The following is a 27,030-nucleotide window of genomic DNA, read 5'->3' on the forward strand; positions in this document are numbered from 1 at the left end:
GGGGCGGCATACACAGCGCAGTGGATTCAGTCAAATTCATCAGAGCATGGCTATTTTGACTGATTCCAAACCTGCCATGCACATAAAGAGATCACCGCATGCTTCGGGGCTTGTGTATTAAGGCACGCATGAGCTTGTGTCTGAATTGCTATTACAATTGAAGGGGAATGAAACGGACACGCATAATAAGCCGATTATATTTAGCTCAGAAACACATCAAAGCAATTCAAAAGCAAGCCTTTTCCCCTTGTACTGTGTACTGCATTGTGGCTTGTTTCCGATACTAAAGCCCGTCTACGTGAACCCTCATTGGTCTGTTGACACCCTGGTGAAAAACGGGTTCACATAAAATTAAGCATTTAGTGACACTTCTGTTCACCACAGAAAACAAGAGCTGTGGTGGCGCACTGGGATGTAAGGCACATATCTTCAGTAATGCCAAGACAGAATCCCTCTCTAATAGCAGCGGGTATGGGCTGCAAGTGCATGGCTGCACAGGCTTTGTTGATGCAAGGCTTTAGGAAAAAAACGTTCTTGTGACATAGCGCTGATATCTATAATTAGGAATGTGAGCAAGTCGCTTGGCTTGCTTGCTTGCCCAAGGCAAAAAGAGCCATGCATGACTGTGTAAGGCACATTCATTTATTCAGACAGAGTCAGATGTCCCCAAGACAGAACTACACACCCAGAAATAAGCAGCATTCATTGGGTTTGCCCTGTATGATTTTATATTGACTTTTTGTTGCAATGGATCAAGTCATTCTTTAGATTCATGAGTTCTTGAGTATCTATTACAAACACCTAGTTGTGGCTGGTGTGTGAAATGCCTTATCCATGAAGAAAAGTACGCAGTATAAGTGTTCTCTGAAGAAAAGGCTGAATATATCACTCGCTAAGTCTTTCCCTGTATCTCTTTTACAAGTCATCATCATCCTTACTCCCACACTCACCTATATAACTAAGGAGAACTGGTAGAAATATTAGGCCATGAGCAGCTCCAAGAAGCACCATAGACAAGTACATCCTGAAGTAGAAAATCTTGAATATCCGAGACTTGGACAAGCCCAAGACGCCGATTCCCACAAACTTTGTCAGAGTGATTCCACTGAAGACCTGGGACAAAGCAAAAGTTATATTACATTTTGATTGGAACCCACCTCCAGTTAGATTGGTGTTATGCAATGTAAATGTTACAGTAACTATATACAAAAAAAAAAAAGTGTATACAAGTGTATGCAAGCGAGTCAATGAAGACACCACATGAAGTACAGAGACAGTTTAAACCATGTAACCCACGGGGAAATTTTAAATTCAAATACACTTAAATGTAAGCAGTATAGAGGAGTGAAATGATTCATTGTAATGGAATTGCTATCCACGAATATGAGCAGCGTGTATGTAAGCAGGTCGCTGTGCGCAGTAATGTATTTTGGCGTTTTGATATCAAACGTTACCTAGGAACATATACAGTATAATGGCTGTCGGCTCATCTTCAGACTTACCGAACTCCCCATGTGTGCTAAGGCATCCTGTGCACGCTGAGCTCGGCTTCCCTTTGTGCTGACCGAGAAGGCTCTGGTCACATGACTGCAGAATTCCACAGAAATGCCACAACACTGCAAGTAGAAATGTCACCAGAATGTTATGGTAACGTATGTTGCATTGGTGGGAAAACAACAGACAGGTATGACACACTACACACAGGTTAGACATGTGAAAAATTGGTTTTATTTATAGCAAAATCACATGGGTTTTCTGACCCATGTGATTTTGCTATAAATAAAACCAATTTTACTTTGATCCTGACTTGAGTGCCCACCAACATTTTAGGGCCCGACAGGGTCCCTTCCTGAAGGCGACATTGTCAGGCCCCAAAACATTGAAGGGAAAGGGAAGGGAAATCCTCCAACGGGGGGCACCTGTCCAAGAGGGGCCTTTCCTCTCACTTTGGATAGGTTTTTCCTCCCACTTCCTGTGACTCTACAACAGACGTTAAAAGAAATCTCAAGGGCATTTAGACAGAAAACAAAAATCCTGACAGTATTATTCACCCTTCCTTACTCCATCCAACTCAAACAAGTTTTTGACTATAAATACATGTTAATAGGTTTAGTTAGGATTGTATCTTTAAAAAAAAAAAAAAACTACTATAAAAGAACTTACAATGACTAAATTCACCAGAGACACAGCATTCAGGCTGATGTTCCAGAGCCACATGACTCCAAACATATTGACAAGGATCATGGAGATGGTGAGACACATCAGAATAGCAGACCAGATCTCGAAACCCAGCAGAACGACAGTCACAAAGAATATTGCAGCCAGAGACAGGCTAAGATTGAACACCGTGTCATCCACAATGGTTAGGTACTGTTCATAGAACACATAGAAAACACTGCAAAAGGAGCATAAAAAAAGATAAAGTGGTCAATCAATTTATTCAAGGACATGTTAAAAAGGCAAAAATATTTTACTCCTCTCCCTTAAAAAGGAGAACTATGAGGTGAGTGATTTTCACTCAGCCTCATAGTTCGAGCCGACGTGTGACAATGAAACGGTCACAAGTCCACTCAGTAGATCGGGAAGTGAGCGAACGCATACCGTCAGGTCGCTCACTTCTCGATCATGTCCCTGCAGAGAGCCATGACTGTCACTCACAGCTCCCTGCGGGGATTCCACCCCTCCAGCGATGACTGGCGGAACGGACGGGGGAGCGGGCGGGTACAGCTGGCTCTGCCTCTAGATAGGCAGAGCCAGCTGTCAATCACGCAGCTGGGTGGATCTCAACAGTAATGTCGGGATCCGTCCCGGCTGCGGCGGTCTCAGTATACCGCAAGCTGTAGCTCGCGGTATGCCGAGCTTTGGGTCGCGGAAGCACGCTAGTTTATGTCCTCCCGTGACCCTTAGGAGAACTATGGGGAAAAACACTTACCCCATAGTTCTCCTTCAACAGTCTGATTATTCCTAGAATGCATCATTCAACTTTCCATGACATCAAAATACTGCTTTCCACCAAAACAACATCCCTAATCTTCAGCAAGGTAAAATTATTACCACTTATACTAAACAGGAGTTGGTCTGGGGAAGGATTCTGGAGCACAAACATGTAAAATGGCAAGAAATCATCAATTAAAAAAACCCAAACACAAGTACTTAAACTAAGTGTTGTGACCTTCTTTATATCTACAATTATCTTGTTACTTACACCTTTAAAGTAAATTAAACGGCCTTAGAAAATACCTGTAAGCAAAGACACTGTAGTTTTTGCCAGGGACATCCATGTCATCAGTGATATTCTTTGCTATCATTCGTGCTTTCCGTAAAGCATCGATATAGTCTGAGGAGCTGTGCAGGATAGTGTGGTAAGTCATGAAGTAAGTGGCCCCCACATCTGTTTCATTAAGGATTAGGTCCACGGCAGTGCCGTATGCAGCGTGCCCACTGAAAGGATTACAAAGAAAGGAATGGTCATTTGTGTTTCAGCTCGAAGCGATCAATTACCTGGTACGGATCAATGCATTCACTAATTCATTTCTATTTCAGTTACTCCCACTCTTTTGTGTAAAAGAAAATAAAATGATATTTAGGAATGTGAGGTGTAAAGTATGGAGCAGAAACATAAGATAACAAGTTACAAAAAAAACCCAAAACAAATTAAATAGAAAAAACTTCTGTGTTAATCCCATGTTAAGGGCTCATTCACACCAGAGGCCATGTGTCACCATACCACGTGTGATGCCATTTATGCATGCACTATGTTCTGGCATCCCATCACATAGCACTGCAACACACGTCTGCTGGCAAGGTGCATTGGGGTGCCATTTAGAATTAATGTCATCACATGAACACATTTAACGAGAGTTACAGCAAGCAATGGTGTGAATGGTCCCCTAAGCTACATCAAGATTTGAAAATGCTTTGACTTTACAGCAAATCAGTCAATCCTAAAACAATGACAAGTAGAAACATTGTCAATATGGCTGCATTCACACCTTCATGTTTTAACAAGTATTTTTATGTATTCCGCAACAAAAGGCAAAGGAGCACTCATCAAAATACAGTAATGTGAACACACATCAATGCATGGCGTTTGTAAAATGCAACGCTGTAAATAGGGACAAGGCTGTTAAAGTCAAAAACAAAATAGAAATGTAGGAAATTGACTGTATGCGGTACAAAATAGATCACAGTAAACAGAGGGGAGGGCCGTGTCCTGTGATGTACTCCAACAAACTGATTTTTACGGGTAAGACAAATGCCCCGTTTCCTTGATTGTACACAGGACACAGGGGGGTCATTTTGGAACCAAGGGGACGTCCAAAAGCAGTCCAACAGAGGGGCAGTCCACACAGCAAATGGCTAACAGGCCCGTTACAACACAAATAAACCCTTTGGGGCACAAAAAAGCAGTCTGACAGCCTGCAGTTTAAAGAGCTACCTGAGGGACCTTATGCTGGAAGCTGGCAACAGATGAGGCCACAACACCCACCTGGTAGAACGTACAAAACTTGTGAACAGAAGACCAGGTGGTAGCCTTGCAGATCTAAGAAACAGTTGTTTGATGCAGAAAAGCCCAAGGAGCACTCACAAATATGGTAGAGTGTGTCTTGACAGAAAAGGGACCAACACCTTGAGACCAGAACAAAAGCTTGGATGATGGTCTGCCTGAGCCACCTAGAGATTGTGAACGAAGCAGTGGCTAATAGAATCTCACAGCATGATAATGGAGAACTACTTCTAGATAATGGAGAGAAATTTCCTTCTGGTGAACTGCAGCAAGACAGAGTGATGAAAGAACAATGTCCTGGTTGAGGGGAACAGGTCCTGAGCCTCACCACCACCCTATGCAAAACCAGCAAAGGTTCCTTTTAGGATAAAACCACCAGGTCAGACACTTACCTCACAGAAGGGATAGCTACAAGTAATACCACCATACATGGATAAAAGTAGAGAGAGGAATGTCTTAAATGCCCTCTGATAGCTGCAACTGGAAAGACCAGCTCTAGCAGCGTTGTACAAAAAAAAGAGAAGGTAAGAGACGCTACGCTGTATTCAAATCAATTAGTTGCGCTAGGAGTAGCTATATTTTGTCACCAGCTGCACCAATGTGTTGATATAAATCAGGCAAAATGAACTAGTATGTTGCGCTCGGTGTTGGTGGATCTCTTTGGTTTGGGGTAGGTTTAGTTGTCACTAAACACAATGTCAAACTATATACGGTGAAAATGGTGATAAATAATTCTATGTGATAAATTAATAGATAGTACTTAAAATCGTGCTAATTTGTGATCTATAAATAAATATATATAAACATATGTTGTTGATTAAATAGTGTATATAAATTATTCTGTGGTGACTCATTGTGTAGGATTACCGTGGTGGCGGTATAATGCTTACACCTAAAAAATTCATTGGTACCACTATAAGTGTCTCAACATGGCTGTTAGTGAATTACAATATAGTGAATGTATACTTTGTAAATTGTATCAAGAAGTAAAAACTATCAAAAAAATTCACTATATTGTAATTCACTAACAGCCACGTTGAGACACTTATAGTGGTACCAATGAATTTTTTAGGTATAAGCATTATACCGCCACCACGGTAATCCTACACAATTAGAGTCTCCAAGAATAATTTATATACACTATTTAAATCAACAACATATGTTTATATATATTTATTTATAGATCACAAATTAGCACGATTTTAAGTACTATCTATTAATTTATCACATAGAATTATTTATCACCATTTTCACCGTATATAGTTTGACATTGTGTTTAGTGACAACTAAACCTACCCCAAACCAAAAGAGATCCACCAACACCGAGCGCAACATACTAGTTCATTTTGCTACGCTGTATTCCCCCGTGTGGGGCTCGGGGTTACTGCTTATGGTACAGAAAATTAACCCTGAGCCACACTCGGGAATACCGCCAGGAAGGTTAATGGGTTTGGACTCTTTAATGGGAAGGATTCTGAGACACAAGAAGAAAGAAGTTACAGAATCCATTGTACTTCCTATCACAAATTATAAACCACAATTTCTATACCTGATTTCAGAAATAATGAGAAAACCAGGCACACAATTTGAGACTTGCAAAATGACTACAATGCGGTTCCCCAGAGTAGCAAAAATACTTGGACTATTCTGAACACTTCTTAGAAACCTACCCCTTTCCACACTTCGCGTTAGGGTTGTCCGAGAGGAACATGGGCAGAAATTTCATGAAATCCGCTCCCACTGGCTTCCGTTTACCTTCAGTTGTAAGATTGCGACAGCGATGGCAGGATGGATCCACAACTGCAGAGAACAAGTTCAGTAATGTTAAGCACTTTAATATAGCAGCAAACATTCACTCAAATATTCTTAGCTGCATTGGCCTGTTAACAGACCTGGAAATGAAAGCTGATAAAGCAACAGTCCTTTATATATAAATTTTACTTCTTCAAAACAGTGCAATAGGGAATGGGCATAATGCACTAAGCAGACATAATCCTTCGGCACTTTATTCCTACCATTCAGTGTAAAAGTCCATTACAGTATAAAAAACAGCCAAGAAAGTATCACTTTCTGCTCTCACAACAATCATCCACAAATGCTTAAAGTACACTTGTGAGTACAGAATAGTATTTAACAGGGCCAGGAACTGAAATACAGATGGTGCTTGCACATAACTTTAATTCTCCTCTTCTGGAGCCCAAGAGTCCTGAACTAGATCCATGTGATCTTTAATTTTCCACGCTACACAGTAGCGCTAATCACTGACCTGACCCCCTCTCTCACACATTCCTATTGGCCCATAACTATGAGTGGACTAAATGACCAACAGCAATGGTGTGGGGTTTTTTTTTTCCCTCTACGAGGTTCATTATTATTATTATTATTGTACAGGATTTATATAGCGCCAACAGTTTGCTCAGCGCTTTACAAAACTGAGGGAGACAATACAATTAACAATACAATTTCAGTGCAGGAGATAGGAGGGCCCTGCTCGTGAGAGCTTACAATCTAGTTGGAGGGGTAAAGTGATACAAAAAGGTAATATCTGTTTGGGATGATTTAGTGGAAGAACGGAAAGTACTGTTATATCAAGATAGAATAGGCCTCCCTGTAGAGATGAGTGTTCAAGAAACGCCTAAAGTTGGAGGAGAGTAGGAGATAGGTAGGCAGATTGGGGTAGGGAGTTCCAGAAGATGGGAGACACTATTGAAAAATCCTGAAGGCGAGCATGCGAGGAGGTGACAAGAGAGCTGGAGGTCTTGGGAGGAGCGAAGGGGGTGGTTAGGGGGATAGCCTGTTTCGTGGTAGGCCAGCAAGAAGGGAGTTACAGTAGTCGAGGCGAGATATTACAAGAGTGTAAATTAAAAGCTTTGTGGAATGATCTTTATTAATAAAATTACCTGAAGCGTTGCAGAACTTGTCAGTTTCGTTATACACACGACAACAAGTAGACTGAGGCTTCATCCAGTCAAAGTAATCATCCAGCCAGGAGGAAGGTGCATAGCCTATTTTTGTGCTAGAACATGAGGAAAGTTATTAGAACATGGCATGTTTATACAGACATATATGATATTTACTCTATTAGTGGATACTCACTAATTGTCCATTTGCGCAGCATTGTAAATCTGTTGAACCAATGAGTTGTTATTACACCCTGCCCCACCGCACACCATAGCCTGCCCTTCCTTTGTTTTATAGTCATGTCCTTCTTGCACCACAAAATACACTGGAGCCCCGGTGTGGAGGTATTTATTCATAGAGTCAAAGTACGACACTATATAGGAGTCCTACAGAAAGAGAAATGTTTCAGATGACCTTCACACTGAGCCGAGTCATGTAATCAGCACACGGCAGATCTTCAATACTATACGGTAATCGGAATCTATATCAAGAATGTAAACTCACATCTGGCATGGACAGGGTCTGATCCAAACCGATCTCCACTTTATTGACCACAGCGATGCTGAAGGAAAGCATTCCCACAAAGACCGCCATCTGCAACACACAATACATCTCTGATCATACCAGTCAGCTGAATCATCACATCATTATATCTTCCTTACTATGACTGCCAGGTATAAACTCAGCACAGGACCATGTAAGTTGTATATTACTCTTAATTAACCATTTCATTAAAGTATATCTGAAGCCAAAACCTGTTTCGTCTTTGATAGACAAGGAAGGGTTATCAAACCTTTTCTTTTATCTCTGTATACCAGTTGGGGAGACTCACTCTGTTCATTTTGGTGACCATTGTCATGTCAACTGAAAGTGAGGGAAAATCCAAAATGGTGTCACCAGAACAGAGATAAAATTAAAGGGAACACTAATTACAGTGATAATTCTCTAAGAGTGGATTTCACTCACGTCCTGATAGGTTAATGGGACAGGAAATTAAGACAATCTACCCAATGGGACACGGATGGCACAAACAAAAAAAACACCTAACAGGAGGTTTAACTCTTCCCTACTTGAAAAAAATACTATGGACCTCTTGCTAATGCATTCTAAAATATCTGGCATGGTAACATCAAATGAAAGGTAAGTTCTAACCATACTTTCAAATACTGCAGAAGTGCTAAAACTACTAGGACATGTTACCTACTCAAATGAAGCCGTAAAGAGAGAGATACACACAGGGACACGTTTGTATTGGTATTTGCAGCCTCTGATTTTCTGCTACAGTGTGAGAGATGAGACAACAGATGCAGCTTATAGAACACGCACCACTATTGGCCGAATCCAGTCTTTCATTAGCAGAGGGGAATAGATCTTCTTGAAGAACAGGAAGAGGCAGCTCTTTGGTTTGTCTGTTTCACGATTCTTCTTAGACCCTGAGATACAACAAAAGATGTCCAGCCTGTTTCTCTGCAGGAATACAAAGATAAATCAAGTCCAAATTTCAACTCTGCATGCCTCAATGTACTTGACCATTAAATGATCAGTCAAAGTGATTGCAACAGATGGTGCCGTGCGAGAACCAGATGAGAAAATGCCAGCACTCTAAAGGTGGCCATACACTGTACAACCATCGCAAGACCTTAGTCTTGCGATGGTTGTAAAGGGATTAAAAAAAACGTACGATCTGCCCATCTTGGACGGGCAGATCGCACGACACGCCCCGAGGGGCGGGCTTACGCTGACTACAAACGGGCAGTGTGCGCGTGCGCACACCACCCTGTTCGACAGTTGTCGAACCAGCAGGCCACCAACTCGCCGAGAATCGTACGATTCCCGGCGGGTTTTCAAACATGCTGGTTCGATGGAAGACGTGCGACCGTACAGTAGAAACGGTCGCATGCCTTCCATACACTGCGGTATTCTCGTACGATCGCGGGATTTCCCGCGATTCTCGTACGAGAATCGTGCAGTGTATGGGCACCTTCAGTAAAAGCATATCACATTTATTGTGAAGAGAGCATCCCATAGGTGAAAGAATACTGAACACGGGGTCTCTTAGGTCAAAGAATGCTGAATACGGGGTCCCATAGGTCAAAGAATACTGGATACAGGGAGAGCCCGAACCCTTAATAATGGCCAAAGCAGGTCCCAGGAACTGCATACCCAGGAACTGTGGTGCAGAGATCACACCCATATGGCCCGCAAGAAATATAAGAAATTGTCGGCTGTCTTAGTTCTCTAGTATCTACCAAAAAAACTATCGGAGTATCCGTTTTGGGTGAAATGGCCCTTTAAGACAGAGGTTTTCCATCTAAATAATCTATTTATGTAAAATACAAATAACCATTTCAAACATCATAGATAATGTTCTATTTTCCCATAATGCAATAAACACATTGCCTATACTTTATACGAGAATAACCAATGTTAACCTTTGCGCCTTGGATGAAAAGTAAACCAGAGCAATGTACAAAACATACATTTCATTTCAATGGCTCCAAGGCTCGTGGGTCAGGGACGTAACCATCAAATATGTTTGCTAGCAGATTCATGGTTTACATATGAAGGGGGAAGATAAATGCCAATGTAGTTTTGGAATCACAAAAACATCTTTAACAGGACTAGAAAATTAAAGTTCTGTTATCTTGTAAATCTTTTATATATTATGTTGCAGTATATGTTCATGTGATTTCTTTGTAACAAGGTTTTTCATATATGATTGTGTTTAAATTGTACACAGGCACTAAATATAATACCGAAGATATAACTTAATAATGTAAATCAGGGCAGCACCGTGATTTAGTGGTTAGCATTTTTGCCTTTCAGCACTGAGGTCCCCTATTCGAAAACTGGTCATGACACTATCTTCATGGAGTTTGCATGAACTCGCTGTGCTTCCTCGTTTCCTCCCACACTTCACAGACATGCTGGAAGGTTAATTGGCTTCTGTCTATATTAGCCCTAGTTTGTGTGGTAGGGACCGTAGATTCCCGCTCATTGAGGGCAGGGACTGATGTGAATGCAAAGAGCTGCATCAATTGTTGGCACTATAGAGATTCCTATAATAAATAATAATGTATATCTAACCCCCCCCCACCCCCCCATCTCTCTTTTTTTATTCTTCTTTCCTCTTGCTCTCATCCTCAACCTACCCAGCCTGCCCTTTGCCTATCCTTCATTAAACCCCAATCCTCACTCTCACGCCTCCTCCCTCCATTTCTCGACAATGCAGACACCTTGCCATCTTTCCCTTACCTCAGAGTTTATAGGCCCCTATTTAGCACACGCTCACTCTACGACATCTTTTCCTATGCCAACACAGTGGAGACACCAATGCTAGACCTAGATAGACCTAGCTGCCCCTAGAAGATCTGATTGCAGTGGAAAAAAGTACTTAATTCAGCAAAAACATGACAAGCTATGAAAAACCATTGCTGGATATAGGCTATTAAGGAGCAATTCCAAGATGTTCATATTGGAATATCTATCTGTTAATGTTGCGTGTCACAGTACCAGTGATGCTTAAGTCTTTGGCCTTGTAAAAAGCAAGACGTATATAGCTACATAAAATATTTCCACACACTTATTCCTGAAACTTGTTACATGGGACTGTGTAGGAGTTATTCTATTTTGGTTTATGTGACCATTAGAAGTATTATTGAAGATGATGAAAATGAGAATTTTAGATTTACCTCTTGACGTCTGATATCTAAACCCAGCAGGCTCACAAAGAAGGTGATCTGAAGAAGGAAATCCAGGAAGACCGCCATTCCAGCAAAGAGTGAAAAGGTGCGTACAGCCGGCATATTGGACATTGCTCCTGTGAGGGGACAAACGCATCTCATGGTTAAGTTTTGTCAGGGACTAGCAAAGATGGACATTTAAAAGAGAAAAACACAAGAAAGAGCGCTACTACCTGATATTGAATGGCATCTATTCATGAGAGAAGGAACAAATATATATGACTTACAGTTGGAAGTCTGCAAATGTGAATTTAAAAGAGATACACTGAAAAAGGATTAAAATCTACTACGGAGTTAAAAATGTATAAAAGCACCACCTGCAAAAAAAGTGGGTCTATACCTGCACCCCTCTGCCCGGGTCCTTTCATCTTTATTTTAAGAGCCTATGGTAGAATCTACACATCCAACACTTTCAAGAGTGTGAAATGCCTGCGCCCCGTGCTTCTGTTGTAAACCAAGGAAGAATTGCTCCACAGTCCCTTCAGGTACAGATGTGAATGGGGGCTCATTGTAAAGCTCATTTACTGCTTGTTAAGAATATGTAAATGGTTAAATGGCAATAGCCCAGCCACAAATTATTTTTAAACTATATTAAAGGCAATTCACTAAATTTTCACGACTTTTAGCTGTAACTCCGTATTTTGCAACATTCACAATTTACTAGTCGTCTACTGAACCCTTATGAAATGCAGAAATGTTTACTAGAAGAATTAGTGAATACATAGACGGTGATTTAGCACATTTGCTAGCCACAAATACACACGAGGGTAAGACACAAAGGTTACACCAGAATGCCAGGCAAACAGCTGCGTTCACATGACAGTGATAAGAACCGGAGGTCTTGCTGCACTCCTTACCGGAATATCCAAGAGACCCGTGCAAACGGGTGGGTGCTTGTAGTGACCACGGACGGCACCGTGAATAACACAAATGAAGAAATAATGTCACCAGCACACCATAGTAGTAGTTAAGCAATAGTCCATTTAATGACACATTGCCATTCAATGCAAGCGCTTTCGGGGCCTCAGGGGGTCCCCTTCATCAGGCTCAGAATGACGCTTTCGGGGCCTCGGGGTCCCCTTCATCAGGCTCAGAATGATGCCATTCTGAGCCTGATGAAGGGGACCCCCTGAGGCCCCGAAAGGGCTTGCATTGCATGGCAATGTGCCATTAAATGGACTATTGCTTAACTACTACTATGGTGTGCTGGTGACATTATTTCTTCACATGACAGTGATGGCCCAATCATCAGGGACTAGCTATGTCATGCAAGAGAATGGGCAGCGAGTCTCATGCCCCCCTATTCCTAGAATTACCAGGCATTTTTCACTCCCATTGGCTACACAGAACAACAGGGATGTGAAGGAAAAGAGTATATGGTAATGAGGAGGGAGCAGTGAAACAAAGCTTGCCCCCCATGGGTCCTTTCAAACAATGCCGCAATTAGGATACTGCTCTTTGCCATGCTGTGTAATTGTGTTTATTCTTTCTGAATCTTACAAATGGATTCTATTAATACAAAGTTCATCTTAGCAATGAGTGGAAACAAATGTAGACCCTGCAATCCTACAAACGCAGTGTAAGAACTTACCCAAGAAAAAGGCCACAGTTTCACACAATGAGGAGAGGAATATGCTCGGGGCAACCTCTCCAAGGACTCTGCCAATCTGCCCATCAAGCTTCTCACCATGTAAGCGCTCATCTCTCTGGAAAAAAATAGGCTTTAGTAAATACCAATAACAGGCTTACGTAAAAAGGAGTTTGCGTGCTTATAAGCATGGTTACACACTAGGAATTAGTTGTTGAACTCTGGGCAGATTAATTCTTAACCCTAACTGGCTGAGATTTTATTACTGCAAGATAAGTGCTTGTTTTGCCTAGGAGGCTAAAATAGCAGATACTCCCCCAAACCACAATCCCCGCTGGCGCCTAGATTGGTCCCTTCAGTCTCTCTCCTCCTCCACTCCAGAGATGGAATGTCCCTCACGTTCTATTCACTTTATAGTACATGATGACCCTGTTTGCACGGAGGGGGGCAGGTTGAAGGGTCCAATCTAAGAGCCAGCCGGGATTACGGGTAAGGGGAGTATAACTGTTATTTTGGCCCCTATACAAAGCGAGCACTTAACCCTTGCAGCGCAGTGGTAGCCCCACTGCAAGAGTTAAGATTTTCTTTGTCCAGAGTTCTTTATAACAAATGATGTTAAGCTGCCAATAAAGAGGAAAACACTTGAGATGCATAGAACAATATTTAAACTAGCCTTTAATATTGACAGTCTGGACTTTGCCATGGTTTATGACAGAACAAGTTTAATTCATTCTGATAGAACAGTTAATTTGTCATAAAAATCAGCAGAGACAGCCAATGAAAAATAACAGTCACATTCCAGCAAATAACTACTGTTATGACAAATAACACACATTATACTTTAGTGAATTAAGCCCATGTATTGTATGTAGAGGGAATAACGGTCTAATATTAGAGTTATAAAGTCCTGCGACAGCTTGCACAGGAGACCAACCTTTTTCACTTATACATGGAGAGGCAAACAGCACTGTACCTGTAAGGTCTGCACAATGATATATATGTTGTCCACTCCGACTGCTAGAACCAGGAAAGGGATGACCTCAATAATTATCAGAGTCAGTGGAATGCCAGCGTAGCTAAAGATACCCAGAGAGCAAGCGACCGAGCTTAGCACAATAAGGATACCAGAAATACCAAGTGAGATCTTCGAGTCCACCTGGAAAAGATGGGGAGATGAGGATATATTAATAACATATTTAAATGAGCAATGCAGGCAAATATCAGCTTTTGAGCACCGGGAAAAAAAATAACTGCCAGGTATTTACTATGGTGAGAGAAATGAGCTATACCCATGATGGGTGTTTCCCCCTGTACACAAGCACATGGCTGTACATGTTGGGGTCTGCTGCCTGACATTAGAGGGCCTGAGCAGCTCCTTCTGCACCGATTGCATTAACAGGCATTAGAAGTACTTGATAAAATGTAAACAAAAATACATGCACTGTAGCTAGCTGCAGCTAATTTTAAAGTAGAATACAATTCACAAATTGCAAGTTAACATTGTGCATCCCTGCATACTTGTAAAACTATGTGTCTTGTTGCTTTATCAATAGGTATCTTAGCAGGCACAGTGCAGGACATCTTGGCATGATCTCTGCTGCCTGCACAGCTCAGAAGTCATACACTTTTCCCGCCCTCTTAGGGCTTGTTCACACCAAATGCAGACCAGATCTGCATGAGTTTCTGCACACGCAGTGCAGTGTGTTATGCCGCGTTTTTGAGGCGTTCCGGGCCGTTTTTTTGTCTTAGTTTAAAATGGGCTTTCAGTGCGTTCCAGGGCGTTTGCATGCGTTCCAGAGCAGGTAAAAAAGGGCTTGCTGCAGTTTGTTTTACATGCTCTGATACTGAACGCTGCTGTGTGAACTAGAGCCCAAAATACCATTGGAATACATTGGACGCAGTTTTGATCCGGTCTGTAACTGCTCTGCTCCTGTAGCGCGCTTGGTTTGAACAAGTCCTTAGTGTGTCAGTATGCTCCTATATTTGCATTAAGGGGAAAGCACATCACCGCACATAACAATGTGGCTCCTACCACTTCTACTATGTGTTCTCCCTTCTCATTGGATTGACAGCAGCATTCAGTAAAACAAGTAACACGTTGCTGATAAAAGGAAAGTTAGGGTGGGTATAGAACCATCCTATTACATGCCCAATTCTGGGCAAAGAATAAAAGACGTTCCTATTAAAACATCCCTCAATTGGTAGCACCCCTTCATCAGCTCCCACTAATACCAAGAAGAATAGAGGAGACTCTAAGATGACATATGGATAATATTAGAAATATGGATAAAAGCTAGCACGGATTTGCAAGTGTACATGAAGTATTTGCAATTTTAAGGTGTTTGATTTTAAATTAAAAAAAATCTAATGTATTTAGATATCATTTTTAAGGAGTCATTAAGCTACACCTGAAAGGAAACAAAGTTTAGCCTTTTAAAATAAATGTCCTATTGCATTGGTCTAAGGTCCTGTAAATCATCACATTCTATACACATTGTATAGATGTGAGGACGCAGAGAAACATTTCAGTGCTGCAGCATAGGAGACAGGCTTCAGACTGGAGAAGCAGGAAGCCAGCTCTGCGATTCGAGTGAGTATAACCCTTTTTTTTTAGCACCTAGACAAAAAGAGCAGGTAACCCATGCAGTACGGTGGTAGACCCACTTCAAGGGTTAATAGAAGTTTTGCCCAGAGTTCTCCTTTAAGCTCTGTAAACAATATTCTTTTTTTCAGCAAAAGCAGATGATAGCCAAAACATGTGAGGGAGGAACCTAATGCGCCACCTCCTGATCATAACAAATGAAGAACATACTGTACAAAACCCATACATTTCCTTTACCCAAAACCAAATCAAGAACAATAACTGGTACCCACCAAGATACGGTTACACTGGCTGATGTGACCCAGGGCCAGCGAGATGTAGACAAACATCAGAGCATAGCTGACGAGAACAGTGGTCACGTCACTATTACTTTCTCTGTTAATCTCATCTTCAATACTCCTCTCAGCAGAGAACGTGATGGATAAATTAGAGTTGGTGTAATTTTTCACAAATCTGATAAATCTAGAGCAGAAGAATAAGACCAGATGAGTAAACAATTCTATACATAAGTACATATGACAGGAGCCAGTACAGAAACCTCAACATGCTCATTAGTGCTTTTACACGGACGATGCTCAGTTCAGGAATCACGTTTGGTCCTTGCTCCATCATGCTCCCGGTACAATTCAGCCATATACATGATGATTGGAGCAGACACCACTCTATTCTTTGACATTGGAAAACATACTTACTCTTTCTCCCAGGCCCGGGCCTTATTTAGCTTCTCAGTGTCGTTGTGAAAATTTATTACAGGGAAGGTCATCACCAGTGCTGTAGCATTGTTATAATGTTCTCCTGAAATAAAACATTTTGGGTGTGAAAATATAAAGCATAGGATTGGAGATGAAGACGACCACATAAAGGCAATTCTAAAAGGCATTTTCTCATGTAATACACTATGCACAGTATGCTCTCTTTATTTGTTCAGTCAATTCATGAATGTAGAGAAAAAAGAACCAAAACTGAAATTGCTGCCATTTGAAACGGGATTGTTTATTTTATTTATTTAGTAACACCTTTAAAAATGTTAGCAAATATATAGATAAACTTTTATTAGCTGTTGGACCCTATATATATATATATATATATATATATTAGGGATGCACCGATACCACTTTTTTAAGGCCGAGTACGAGTATCGATACTTTTTTCCAAGTACTCGCCGATACCAATTACCGATACTTTTTCTTAAAGGGACAGGTCAAATTTTTTTTAAAGCAATACAAAATCATGATTTTAGGTCAGTTTCTTAATATTATGAAGAACATGAACACTCTGTAGTGTGGCACAGCTATATCCAATTCTGCATACCTGGCTTTATATTATAAGAACTTTATAATATAAAGCCAGGTTTATTTTATGTTCCCGGGGACATAATTTGTCAGTGGACGGTCTCCTGAATCCGGGGACTGTGCCCAGAAATCAGGGATGAATGTAGGGCTGCAACATCTAAATCGACTAAGTTGATTATAATTGATGATTGAAAAAGTTGTCAACATTTTCAATCATCGATTAATCAGCTGTCAGATTGGTTGTCCCTGTTCACGGCTCCACACACGCCGCGTGCCGCACCTCAAATGCGGGGAAGAGGCAGAGCGGGAGGGGGACCAAGTTGCCGCACCATGGGCCTCTAGGTTGTACTTGCCCCCTGGGCTAAAAGTTGCCAGTCAGCCCCTGATTGGAAGAGTACATTTTACACTCCCAATAGTTCTCCTTCAAGTTCTTACACTAGCTACGGATATAAACATTTACAGTGGGAAGGTTAGATCTTGCCAATTTTGTTTTTTAATACTTGGTTTGAGCAATATACATTAAACCTTAACACTGAATGACAGAGAACTTCTGAGTAATGCTTTCTTCTGCACTTACAAGGTTCTTATACCTTAGGTTAGGTTATGATGGCCAGCTGGCTCTTAAGTACATGGGCATAGAATAATCTCTCTAGGATTTCCTTAAGAAGGATTAACCTTATACTTGGTAAGCTCATTACAATTATCAGATGAGCAGACTACGCTAGGAAGGAATGCAAGGCATGTCCACTCAAGTACTTAGGGTTTGTTGTAGGGAAAAAAAAAAAAAAAAAAAAGTGTGCCATAAGAAAATGTTCTTGATGCCCATAACCAGTTTCCAACTGATGTTTCTGTATTCCATGTCTGAAAAACGTATGACTTGTTACTAGAGGAAACAAGAACTCTTTCCATCCACAAACTATTCACGCGTCAGCCCCATAATATATATTAAACATATGGCAACTGGTAGAGTCTCACCAGCAAAAACATCAGCTCCTTTTTGCAACATGACTTAAACGTGTTAGCACAAACATTCCAATACTGAAAAACTGACTACAATCAAATCTGGTGGTTTTGGCATGAAATCATCATTTAACTTTTGAAAAAAAAGTCTCCAATAGTCCCTGGGTATTTTATCACCAACTCAAACAGATCCATTTCCTGCTCTCTTCAGCAGAAACCTCAAATTACATCACTATTCATAATGGTCAAAACACAAAAGAAATGAAGAAGTAGTAATAACCTACTGTATGTGCTTTTCTTTGTGGCTTGTAACAAATGCAAATGTCACCAGCACTCCAGTATGAAGATTCATGTCAGTGTAAATCCATTTTATTGATAGATGTCACAAGACAAGCAATTTTGGGGCCGCACAGGGTCCCCTTCATCAGGCTCAATAATGGCATTGTATAAGAGAACCACAACCATTATATAGAGACATACATAAATAAGAGCAATAACACCCCCATCCTCTGACATCACAATGACATCATATTCCCACCATTAAGCAATTCAAAACAAGGCAATCTGTCAAAATTCTAAAAAAAAGCCTGAAAATACTCTCAAGTATTGCATTCACCCTTCAGTGTAACCAGGTAGAGAGGAGACAAATGGTAACTGATCAAAGTAAACAGCGCTTGTCTTTTGAAATCAATAAAATGGATTTACACGGACGTGAATCTTCATATTGGAGTGCTGGTGACATTTGCTGGATTTTTAGCGGCGCCATCCGCAGTCATTACAAGCATCCATTTTCTTTGGAGTATCCAGTAAGGAGTGCGGCAAAGTACATAGGATTAATCTTTCTTTGTGACTTAACCCACTAATAATGTATGTAGCATAGACTTGCTAGCAAATACATGTCCTCTTTCCAGACAGTTGTACTGCTCATGTATGAAGTTTGACAGCTCCTGCAAGATTGCAGCCAAGATGTGCGTACAACATCTGTTTTAAACAAAGCATTTCCCAAAAATTCTGACGGGCGAGGCTATAGAAAAATCGTACACAACTGTATACACGTGCCCAATGTGACATACCTTCATAGCCTCCAAGAACAAGCCATGGGAAGATTGGGCCACCAAACGTGCCCAGGCATGGATCGTGAAGAGCAGAGGTATCATTCAGAGAAGCTGGAGACCTGTGAGTGAGAGGATTATGATGAGGACAAAATGGTAAATATGGCTCTTCTTAAGAATGATAGTTTATCATTACTTTACAAAAAAAAACAGATTGGTAGCAAGTACAAGATACACCTTCAATATAACATCTAGTTAGAATGATGAGCTTATATTGGCTATGAAATGTCAGATAATTTGGGTGGGGGCCATAAGTTTGTGTTGATGCTCCTGAAAAAACGGGAAAATATGGCCGAAGCCTCCTATGCTACCGAAAAGAAATCAGATGTTAGTCAGATGTACAGGTAATATCTGTCTGCTAAAAGATCCTTATGCTTTAAGCATACATATTTATGGATCTAACCCACAACCAAAAATTCAATATATTGCAGTTTACCAATCCTTAAATGTGGTGGCTGCATTGGTTTTCTTTTTTTAGGCTTTTTCCCTTTACTTTCACCTGTCGATCCTGCCACTAACACACTTCCTGTCTTAGAGTGGCTCCAGTCTTAGAAGGAGGAGGACTAGAACCACTCTTTGGCAGCAGCATTGTCACCCTCTGGGGAAGGTATTGTTAGATGCTCTAGCAGATTTAGATGGATATGACTAACAATTTAAAGCTGAACTCCAGCTAATGCCTTTTAAACTGTTAAGAGTAAGTTTTTATTTTCCTTTGGTGAAAAATGAATTTATGACAACTTGCTGGACAGCTTAGTCTGTTAAAGGAAGTTAAAAAATAACGGACTTGCTGGCCGGATCACCGGGTGAACCTAAAGCCACCACATTTAAAGTATTATAAGCTGCAATACATTAAAATGTGTGTTCCTGGGTTTAGAAATACTTTATACTGCCATACAGTGAGCAGGAACAGTGTACTGTGCTAAGCAAGTTTCTATTTCTCACTGTTCCCTGCAAAACCAATCACCTTTAACTAGCACAACCGTTTGAAATCAAATTTGTGGCTGTGATAAACTTTTTTGTACTAGCATTGTGTTTTACATCATGCTATGTGTGCAAGAGGCAGCAAGGAAGAGAGTTCCAGCATCCCTAGCAGGTGTGTTCCAGGATCACCAGATTACACAGACAGAAAAAAAAAAAAAAAGAAGAAGTGGGGGAGACCTGGTACAATACTGCAATGTCTGGATGAAAAACAGCTACCTGGCAGAAAGGTTTTGCTTCTGTATATGAGACATTGTATAAAATCTACTACAGCTTGTACCCGTAATCAAATAACAGTTATGCGTCACTAAAATCAGCAAAGTTTTGCTTTTAAAAGTTAAATATAAAATAAGGAAATGTTTTTTCCTCAGAAATAGACCATAATGGTACAACTAGATTGCATTTAATTCACCACTGAAAAACAAACGATACCACTGACTTTCATGTGGGTCTTTTGAGGAAGAGAGACGTTTGTGCATTTTGTTTCGGAAGTGAAATCAACAAGGTGTTTCTTAAGAGGAAGGAAGACATTTTTATGGTCCACGATGAGGAATACATAAAGTAAATAAAGAAGCAATACCGAATGTTATAGTTTAGGATAAAAGGTGATCAGGCTGTGAACATCTACTCCACTTGCCAAGCCCACAGCGCAGCTTCTTCATGTATAAGAAGACTATTCAGGCAGGGATAGCAAACTTGGGAAGACATTAGCAGTCACTGGTCTAACTGGAGTCCAAAATAAATGATTAGTTAAAGTAACCTGTAGTTTGCTCAGAATAGTCAAAATAACTGGTAAAAGTGACACTACACAGGAGTTACGGTAAGTGAATGCATTTTTAAGATTTACCTATTAACAAAAACGTATCTTATTTGTCTATCACTCGGCTAATCATCTCTGAATTAGTGCTGACACTGTTCTTCATTCAAGCTTCTTCCCGTGATGGACTACAATCTCATGTTTAGTTTACTAATTTGTATTGAGATTGTAGTCCATCATGGGAGCGAGCTTGGAGCGGTGGCTACTTCACAACACACACACAGGGATCATGGAGAACAAAAGTAGCCACCCTCCAGAAGCATGGACAGTGTCAATATGAATTCAGAGATGATTTGAGGATCTACAGCCGAGTGACGCACAAATAAGATACATTTTTGTTAATAGGGTATATGAATGCATTTTTAAGATTTAACTCCTGAGTTTAGTGTCACTTTAACTTTACAGAAGGAGCTTATAGTATCACATACTTACCTTCCTTAAAAAAAAAAACAAACACACACACACAACTTTATACTCTGATCTGATGCTAGAATGGAAAATCACGCCAGGATATGTACATTATCTGTGGCCCTCGTAGCAATGATGGAGCCTGGCAATTAGCCAATCCAAGTGATGCATTATGGGGAGGCAGGCGGAGCATAGCTGTGCTCCCTATACTCAGGCAGTTGGGAGCATGGGGATATGTAAAACCCATTCTGTAAACTGATCCATTTTAAAACACAAGAGTTACCCTAAACTCACCCAACCACAATTATCAGGTTTGAGTGGCGTTCCCAATCAGGTAAACATCACTGGTAAAATTTAACTTTTCCAGAACTCTGGCTGTTGCATTAATTGATACTAAACACTAAAGAACATCGTATAACACAAAGGTAAAGAAAACTTACTGCACACAGTATAAGAAGTGAGTGTGGTAATCTGCAAAGACATAGAATTCATCCCCCACGCTGTGATTCAAAACAGAATAACTGTTCTGGAAATAATTCAGGACGCTGAGGATTGTACAGTTGTTATTATACGGTGCCAGTGGAGCGAGGCAGATGTCTTTTAGCATTACAGTCTCATTCCTGTAGGTGGCAGTTATATCCTCAATGGAATTTTGTAATTCCAGGACCTGTAGAGAAAAACATAAAGGTTAGCTAGTACTGATGAATGAGAGCGAGGCCACAATTACCAATATGGGAACACCGTGCATGGAGATGGTATATTTCTAAAGAGCCAATCATGGAGCGCATTTCTCCTCCTCTCCAACCTGCAAACAGAATTAAAGAACTTTTTTTATTGCCATCTGTGTCTCAATGGGGAGATTTCCCTTCACTTCCTGTTCAATAGCCATGGCAGGATGTGAGAGGAACACTACACTACTGTGCAGCACTGCAAGACAAGAAGCAGAATCTGTACTGTGTAATCAGGATATACGGCTTCCCCACGTCATTGCAAATTAGACACAGGAATGTTTTTCATACAAGCAAGCCCAAATGAACCCTCCGTTTAGATCGGCTGAATACATTTCAGGTACATCAAAATAAAAGGTGTTAAAAGTCTTAGGCCCCTTTCACATGGGCACCTGTCAGTTCATGGATCCCATGGTCGGAGCAGTTTGGAACGGATGTCACCATTGTGAGATCTCCGTCTGTCCATTTTATAACTCCCTCTTGTGATGAAGGAAAAAACCGGAACTTACCAGACCCATGTTTCTTCTACGTGGAGACAGATTACCCGCAATCTGTCATGATCAGGTGCGTCAAAACTGAACTCTGTTCCATCTGGTTTTCCGGACCTGGATGGGCGTCGGGGGTAATCTGAATGTATGCAAACGCACGTCCGTTTAGATCTGGCTGCCCATAGACTAACATTGCGTTTCCAGTCAATACCCCATAAAAAACTGACAGGCGGTCCTGATCGGAATTGCCCATCTAAAAGGGGCCTTACGGTTTGTTTTCTTTAGAAATCAAGCCAACAGATGACCGGCTTTAAAACAATAAACTGTAAAGCTAGTCATACACTCTTATTTCTTTTGTTCAGAGCATGAATGGATGAATCCCCCCCTGTTGTCTATTGTATTCTAAATACCAAAACAGATACTGCAGCTCATTGGCTGCAGTCACTGTTAAGCCAACTATTTTCCACCAGGCTCCTTTGATTTTTCAGTCAAAGTTTGTTGAGCCTATTTACCTCACTATATAAACAATGATTGTCATCTTTTAGTTACCTGGGTGAGAATATCAAAGGTTAAAGGAGGCCCGAAATGCACATCATCCCCGGATGGATATGGAGAGTAGGTATCTCCTGAGCTGTTAGGTGCAGTGATGATCAGCTGCTCTGTGCGGAAGAAGGGTCCAAAGTGTGTGTCAAAGTAATCCTTCTCTTTGCGTGCCTGACTGTGTGGGTCAGACCACAGCTCTACAGGGTCAGTAGTGATCTGCATGAATTTCAGCCCAGCACAACACACAGCAATCAGAGCCAGAGAGAAGAAGATGACAATCCAAGGGCGCCTGACACAGAAGGAACCCCATTTGGTGAAAGCAACCCTCAGACAGTTCTCCAGGCGTTCCCCAATTCTGTCACAGCATGATGGATCCCCTACAAAGAAAGAAACACAGTATTAGTGCAATCTGGAAAGACATTATACATAGATGCAGTACAATGTCCTCCAACACTGAATTTTGACTCAAATTACTGCCCTCAGCTGTGCTAAAAATAGGAGGAGGAGAATTTATTAACACTGGAGAAAACTAAATCTGGAGCTGCTGTGCATGGCAACCAATCCGCTTCCATCTTTCAATTTAAAATCTTGTCTAAATTTGCCTTCTATGTATGCAAGATGGGAACCTTAGATTGTAAGCACTTTAACGGCTCCCTGCGCGAATGCGAAGTATGTAAAGCGATGCGTAAATTGTCTACGTTATGAAGCACCTGGGGACAAACTGCTATGTACCAAGCAGAAAAAAATAGCATCCCTTTATGTATATTCTAGAGCTGCAACAACTAATCGATGTAGTCAACTTTTTACATCGATTAGTCGGCTATCCATTAGTTGGCCTGCTTGCGGCTCCACACGGCAGAGGACACGCCTCTTCTCCTCCCCGCTCTGAGCTCCCAGACTCGCCGCTGCCCGCCAAAGATCGTGGGGGAACGGCACCCAAGTGCCTGCTTTCCCCCCCTTCCACATGGCGATTGTGTTTTTTTAATGTATTGCTGGGATAGTGGGAACTGTTGTATTCTCCATAGTTGATGGTACATTGCGCTGTATATGTACCATCAGCTATAGAACACTGTATGTATAATGTATTGCCAGGATGTGTTGTATTCCTCTATAGCTGGTGGTATATTCTGCATTGCGCTGTATAATCATTAGCGCAATGCACGCAGAATATCACCAGCTATTGAGGAATACAACAAATCCCAGTAATAATACATTATAGTATAATGCATTTGCTGGGATTTGTTGTATTCAATAGCTGAAGGTATTCTGCGTGCATTGCGCTGCTGTATAATGTATCATTGCTGGGATTTGTTGTATTCTAGCCAGCAATAATACATTATACAGCAGCACAATACCACCAGCTATAGAAGAATACAACAAATCCCAGCAAATGCATTATACAGCTAAATGCAGAATACCGCCAGCTATAGTGTACTATTGCTGGGATTTGTTATTCCTCTATAGCTGGTGGTATTCTGTATTGTGCTGTATATTGTACTATTGCTGGGATTTGTAGTCCTCTATAGCCAGTGCCATTCTGCATTGATTGCTGTATAATTTTATACTTTCCATTTCACTATATTGCACACCACACTTTTTTTTTTTTTTACTTCCACCGCTCCAAGCTTGCTCCTGTGATGGACTGCGATCTCAATACAAACTAGTAGTCCCATCACTGGAGCCATTTTTTTAATCCAAATAATCCATTCACACTAAAATTAAACCAACTCCCATCCACACCCAGCTGAACCAGAGCAATATAATATTAAAATTGTATGTGTGAGCAATACAAAACTGCATCTGCACTTCCTTATTAACAATGTGTCATACGTAAAGGGTAATTCCACTTATGCAGTCTCAAAACTCTATACCTGATACAGAAGTGTAATTGACAGAGTATGCCAGGGTGCTGTCAATCGGAGCATATTCTGAAACTATCTTCTTTTTTCTGGAAAAAATAAGAATATAATATATAGAACTTCTAGTAAGAGAGACAGGAACCGAGCAGCAGGAAAATACGGAATTAGATTTCATTTTTCTGATCGCAGTTTAAACCAATCGCACATTTAAAAAAAAGCAAAAATGAACACTTTTAAAACCCCTAAAAATCCGCTAGTGGCCATATCATCATTACACAAAGGAAATCATTCTAACATACAATGAAGACAACAAACACATGAGCATTTCTGAAGCAGTAATTACTATTTTTAGTATTGCCAATTCATATGTCAAAGAAAAATATAATAAATGCTACTGCGTTTTTAACTTAAAGGGTCACGCTATCCATATTTAATTGTTATTCCAAATAGAGGCAAATGAAGAGTCTGCCCACAGTGAAACGTCATGCTGCCCACATCATTCATGGACTTGGACTGCAGAAGTCATAGCTGGATGCTGACCGGCTGCTACCAGCAACCAATTTCATTAATCACATATACTTAATATGTAAGCCTCCCAATGTGTTCCTGAAGCTGAACTCCAGGATAAGCAAACATTGTCTAAATACAGGTGACATGTGTATTCTTCAATCTTGCTGTGCTTATAGTATTGTTTCCAGATCTGTGCAGTAATGCAATGTGAAACTTTTCCTCTCTGCAGGAATATCCTATAAAAAAAGATCAGTCATTGCTGCTCTTTCCTTGTGCAGCGTGACTGGCCTTGCCCCCACCCCTGTCTGTAGTTTTCTGCAGGTAGCCTGCGGTGGGTGGCACCTGCTAAGTATTTCCCACATACAGAAGACAATAACTGAGTTTGCAAAGGCATATGTTGCATATACAATGGATTTTTATCCTTTGTGACTACTGAGAAACATAAAACGGGGAATGGTTCTCATTCTTGTGTCTAGAGTTCAGATTTAAATCCTTTAGGGACAATTGTAAAACCTTTAGATAGTACAGAGACTCACTCTTCATGTGCAGTTTTATATTTAAAGTATACTATTGCTAACCTATATTTATATTTTATATTTAAAGTATAAAATACAGTGTTTCCCCCGAAGGTAAGACCTACCCCGATAGTAAGACCTAGCGCTATCTTCTACCTTTCGGGGTAGCTGCACATAAACTGTGTAAAGACCGGCCGCAGCTCCCGCCCACACACCCGCAGCTCCCGCCCCGCCCACACACCAGCCGGCCGCAGCTCCCGCCCACAGTTGTCACGCCGCCCACACTCCCGCTGGCCGCAGCTCCCGCCCACACGCCCGATGGAACCAGCATTACATCACACCGGGACCGGCAACAGCACGCCGCCTTCTGGGACGTCCAGTCCTCCCCCAGCCAGGTAAGACATCCCCCGAAAATAAGACCTAGTGTCTTTTTTCGTGCAAAAAAGAAAATAAGACACTGTCTTATTTTCGGGGAAACACGGTATTGCTAATCAGCTGCTGAGAACAGGGGGTCTGATCATCATAGGGAAGCAGATGCAGCATGTCTCCCATCCTCTGGAACTCCCTACCCCGATCTGTCCGCTCACCTCCTACTGTGTCCACCTTTAGGTGATCCTTGAAAACTAATCTCTTCAGGGAGGCCTATTCCACTTCAATATAAATCAGTACTTTTAGATCTTAAACTAATTCCCCCCAAACAGTTATTACCTTTTGTATCACTTGCCCCACCTAGATTGTAAGCTCTCACTAGCAGGGCCCCCTACCTCCTGTACTGAAATTGTATTGTCTTCCTCAATTTTGTAAAGCGCTGTGCAAACTGTTGGCGCTATATAAATCCTGTATGATGATAATAATAATGTCTGTGTACCTGTAACACCAAGCTCCAATAACAGCAGAGCAGAAGAGAAGTAAAAATGCAGCATAGGCTATCCACATGATTACAACCATAGCGTCAAAGCCAAAGAGGCGCCAAGGTGCTGGAGGAGGCGGAGGTACTGGTCTAACGCCACAGACCAGAGTACAATCCTGACAACTACATGGGGCACCTTCTTCATCCACAGATTCATTACATCCCTTTGTAGCATTGTTCATGGGAATCATGCTGTGCAGTGACTCATCTGTAGGAAAAAATATACAATTATTTTGTTTGTATGAGAAGAAAAAAAAAAATATTCCCAGTAGAGACCATAAAAACTAAATTTGATCAGAGGCTGCAAAGAACCAGAAACTTGGAGGACAGTACAGTGGCTTAGAGGTTACCACTTCTGCCTTGCATACTGGTGGTCCCCGGCTTGAATCCTAGGCACCATCTGCAGGGAGCTTGCATGGGTTTCCTCCATGCACTCTGGTTTCCTCCCACACTCCAAAGACATGTCAATGGTAATTGGTCTAAATCTGCCCTACTAGGAATGCATGTGAGATAGGGCCTTGAGAGCAGGGACTATGTAGAACTCTGTGTAATTGAGGGCTATATAAATA

The 27,030-nt window shown here is 41.2% G+C and overlaps 1 protein-coding gene across 1 annotated transcript in view; it reads right to left on the bottom strand.

Moving 5' to 3' along the window:
* Window positions 1-27,030, bottom strand: part of NPC1 (NPC intracellular cholesterol transporter 1) — a 49,414-nt gene that overhangs the window by 5,939 nt on the left and 16,445 nt on the right. Inside the window, exons 7-25 of the mRNA XM_018566746.1 lie at window positions 26,420-26,669; window positions 24,539-24,615; window positions 22,674-23,044; window positions 21,349-21,575; window positions 18,667-18,767; window positions 16,034-16,136; window positions 15,614-15,803; window positions 13,713-13,895; window positions 12,743-12,857; window positions 11,101-11,228; window positions 8,735-8,875; window positions 7,913-8,002; window positions 7,604-7,794; window positions 7,408-7,523; window positions 6,178-6,307; window positions 3,241-3,441; window positions 2,164-2,395; window positions 1,503-1,616; window positions 951-1,113 (exon numbers count right to left, since the gene is read on the bottom strand). Coding sequence (XP_018422248.1) covers window positions 951-1,113; window positions 1,503-1,616; window positions 2,164-2,395; window positions 3,241-3,441; window positions 6,178-6,307; window positions 7,408-7,523; window positions 7,604-7,794; window positions 7,913-8,002; window positions 8,735-8,875; window positions 11,101-11,228; window positions 12,743-12,857; window positions 13,713-13,895; window positions 15,614-15,803; window positions 16,034-16,136; window positions 18,667-18,767; window positions 21,349-21,575; window positions 22,674-23,044; window positions 24,539-24,615; window positions 26,420-26,669 — 3,123 coding nt within the window. The remainder of the gene's footprint in view (window positions 1-950; window positions 1,114-1,502; window positions 1,617-2,163; window positions 2,396-3,240; window positions 3,442-6,177; window positions 6,308-7,407; window positions 7,524-7,603; window positions 7,795-7,912; window positions 8,003-8,734; window positions 8,876-11,100; window positions 11,229-12,742; window positions 12,858-13,712; window positions 13,896-15,613; window positions 15,804-16,033; window positions 16,137-18,666; window positions 18,768-21,348; window positions 21,576-22,673; window positions 23,045-24,538; window positions 24,616-26,419; window positions 26,670-27,030) is intronic.

This window comes from Nanorana parkeri, unplaced genomic scaffold (assembly GCF_000935625.1).
Source record: "Nanorana parkeri isolate BGI_ZX_2015 unplaced genomic scaffold, ASM93562v1 scaffold971, whole genome shotgun sequence".
Taxonomy (NCBI): domain Eukaryota; kingdom Metazoa; phylum Chordata; class Amphibia; order Anura; family Dicroglossidae; genus Nanorana; species Nanorana parkeri.